The sequence below is a fragment of the Rana temporaria genome, chromosome 12 (assembly GCF_905171775.1).
Source record: "Rana temporaria chromosome 12, aRanTem1.1, whole genome shotgun sequence".
Lineage (NCBI taxonomy): Eukaryota > Metazoa > Chordata > Amphibia > Anura > Ranidae > Rana > Rana temporaria.
The window spans coordinates 70,251,637-70,255,116 of NC_053500.1; the positions used below are offsets into that span (position 1 = coordinate 70,251,637).

General features: G+C 50.8%; 1 protein-coding gene across 1 annotated transcript; it reads right to left on the bottom strand.

Moving 5' to 3' along the window:
* On the bottom strand, nucleotides 1-573 carry LOC120918355 (extensin-like). Its single transcript, XM_040329894.1, has one exon. The coding sequence runs from the start codon at nucleotides 571-573 to the stop codon at nucleotides 1-3; it is 573 nt and encodes a 190-aa protein (XP_040185828.1).
* Between the last annotated feature and the right edge of the window lie 2,907 nt (nucleotides 574-3,480).

A 3,480-nucleotide genomic window follows, 5' to 3' on the forward strand; every position in this document is an offset into this window, starting at 1 on the left:
CTAGCTGCTGGAGCTGGGCTGCTGGTCCTGGGGTCTGGCTGCTGGAACTGGGCTGCTGGTCCTGGGGTCTGGCTTCTGGAGTATGGCTGCATGTCCTGGGTTCTGGCTGCTGGTCCTGGGGTCTGGCTGCTGGAGCTGGGCTGCTGGTCCTGGGATCTGGCTGTTGGGGTCTGGCTGCTGGAGCTGGGCTGCTGGTCCTGGAGTCTGGCTGCTGGAACTGGGCTGCTGGTCCTGGCTTCTGGCTGTTGGAGTTGGGCTGCTGGTCATGGGGTCTGGCTGCTGGTCCTGGGGTCTGGCTGCTGGAGTATGGCTGCTGGTCCTGGGTTCTGGCTGCTGGAGTATGGCTTCTGGTTCTGGGGTCTGGCTGCTGGAGCTGGGCTGCTGGTCCTGGGGTCTGGCTGTTGGGGTCTGGCTGCTGGATCTGGGCTGCTGGTCCTGGGGTCTGGCTGCTGGAACTGGGCTGCTGGTTCTGGGGTCTGGCTGCTGGAACTGGGCTGCTGGTTCTGGGGTCTGGCTGCTGGAACTGGGCTGCTGGTTCTGGGGTCTGGCTGCTGGAGCTGGGCTGCTGGTCATGGGGTCTGGCTGCTCGAGCTGGGCTGCTGGTCCTGGGGTCTGGCTGCTGGAGCTGGGCTGCTGGTCATGGGGTTTGGCTGTTGGGGTCTGGCTGCTGGAGCTAGGCTGCTGGTCCCAAAGCCTGGGGTCTGGCTGCAATAGGGCTGGTTAGCTACCCCAGTCAGAGAATTCCCCAGAAGGAAGGGGATGAGCGAAGGCAGAGAGAAGACTGTGACCGTGATCTGCAGGCTGTAGCAATTAGAAGAAGAAAAAAACTTTCCCCAGAGCACTCTTTCTTTACTTTGGGGTGCCGCTGTGCAGTAATCTCCAGTGCGACAAGTACATAACAGTCCTGGTCTGCCTGGCAGATTGATATAGAAGAGACTGGGTCTCTGTCATGTACTTGTTGTACCAGAGATTACTGCAAAGCGGCACCCAAAAGTGGAGAAAGAGTCCGCTTGATTGGGAAAGGTTTTTTTTTTAATTGCTACAGCCTGCAGATCACAGGCGGAGCACAGTCTTCACTCTGCCTCAGCCCGACTTTCACTCATGGTCAGTGTTTGGCTGAAGCCATTTATTATCAGTCAACTGTGTTTAAAATGACAACAGAAACTACTGATCAAAAGTTTACATACCCTAGTTCTTAATACCATGTGTAGCGCTCACCCCCGAAGGAGCCGCTGGTTAGAATAGGGACGGCGTGTTACCTCTGTGAGCGTCTAGGGCAGGGGTGTCCAAACTTTTTTCAAAGAGGGCCACATTTGATGAAGTGAACATGCTCGAGGGCCGACCATTTTGCCTGACATTCTTTGAACATTTAAAATTTGATCTAAGTGTGTTTGTCCGATCACTAATACACGGCCCAACAAGAATTCTCTTGCCTTTGTGGCTGTGTGTGGTGAAGAGATGAGCTCAGGCGATAAACAGAACAGTCATCCAATGGCATCCCAGGAAACGTGACTTCCTATTACAGACGCCGCCGAGTAAACAGGAGATTATCTTTATGTAATATGACTGCGCTCGTCCTGTGCCCTCCGAGGCAGCACCGATAAATACGGTATATATCTTTTGTGGCACCCAGGGCACAGGGCACATGTGAGGCTGCAATGGCTATATATATCCAAATCCCCAGGGGGCCATATTAAATCACCAGGGGGGCCGCAATTGGCCCCCGGGCCGGACTTTGGACATGCCTGGTCTAGGGGTAATGATGATGATGAGAACAATGACGGAATGTCCAAGCAGCAGGTGTCTTTTTGGTAGCTTTATTTTACCCAACACGGCAAAACAGTAAACTTGAGGTAGATAGGAGAAGATGGGTGAAAAGGGGAATTGCAGATTCAGGCTTGAACAATAAAGAAGCAATCCTGCTTCAATCGGCACTTTTACTTTCGCCGCCCCTCAGCCAAGGGGGTATAGTGTATCTGGACAGGCCTCTCACACCGACCTGGCAGCCAGGGTATCACTCGGAGCACTGGGAAGAAGAACAAGTCTCTGCCACAGACCTGGTACAAATGAATATCAGGGAAGAACCTCTGCCACAGGCCCTTCCCCCAAACGTAGAATTATTAAGTGGATCTTCCTCAGTGAATTTGATGCCTGAATCTCCCTCAGGTAGTTTTCCTCAACTGGTTACCGACTGACAGGTTGCCGACTAGGGTTGCCACCTTTTCCTTAAGTCAAACCCAAACACGTTAGCGGCATACGACAATTTTTTTATAGTATAAACTATACATATATTTTGCTATTAAATAACATTTCTAATCATTTGAAGTTAATAACAAGAGTTCTCCTTTTACATTACAATCCACAGAGTTCCCCTTTTACATCTGAATCCACAGAGTTCCCCTTTACATCTGAATCTACAGACTTCCCCTTTACTTCTGAATCAACAGAATTCCCCTTTACATCTGAATCCACAGAGTTCCCCTTTACATCTGAATCCACAGAGTTTCCCTTTACATCTGAATCCACAGAGTTCCCCTTTACATCTGAATCCACAGAGTTCCCCTTTACATCTGAATCCACAGAGTTCCCCTTTACATCTGAATCCACAGAGTTTCCCCTTTACATCTGAATCTACAGAGTTTCCCTTTTACATCTGAATCCACAGAGTTTCCCTTTTACATCTGAATCCACAGAGTTCCCCTTTTACATCTGAATCCACAGAGTTCCCCTTTTACATCTGAATCCACAGAGTTCCCCTTTACATCTGAATCTACAGAGTTCCCCTTCACATCTGAATCCACAGAGTTCCCCTTTACATCTGAATCCACAGAGTTCCCCTTTTACATCTGAATCCACAGAGTTCCCCTTTCAACGTAAGGGGGACTCTACAGACTCTGATGTGTGGAGAACTCTGGGGCTTCTAACATAAGTGATGCTCTGGGAATCCTGATTTAAGGGGGAACACTGAGAACTCTGGTGTAAAGGGGAACTCTGATGTAAGGGGGAACACTGTGGCCTCTGGTGTAAAGGGGAACTTTGATGTAAGGGGTGCTCTGAGAACCATGATTTGCCTTAGTGTACTCAGGAGAGAGAAGGGGGGAGACTTCAGTCACAGGGATGGATGGTGAGCTCACTCACCCCTTGGCAGTCAGCACCTCTCATCCAGATGTATCTGAGGCTGCTGGACTTCAAATTTCTAGCCCCCACTTTCCTTTTCTGAGGCACAGCGCTGGGGATTGGAGTGTGGGCCGAAACAGAGGGGGAGGGGGGAAGAGGTGCACATCGAGCCCTCTCTCCTCTCCCGTCTGTGTGTGTGTTTGGGGGGGATTGTTAGTGCATGCTTTGGGCATGCTTTGGGCAGTGTGAAAGAGTGTAACAGACAACTGCAGCTAGCAACCTGTTACGTACCTGGTATGTTTAGAGTCTGGTTGTAGGAGGCCTCTCTTACGGCTCTGGTTCACGAGCCACTGAAGTGGGAAC

Bases quoted from the DNA above. Each gene is read 5' to 3' on its own strand.
- LOC120918355 (XM_040329894.1), bottom strand. From the start codon at position 573: ATGACCAGCAGCCCAGCTCCAGCAGCCAGACCCCAGAACCAGCAGCCC.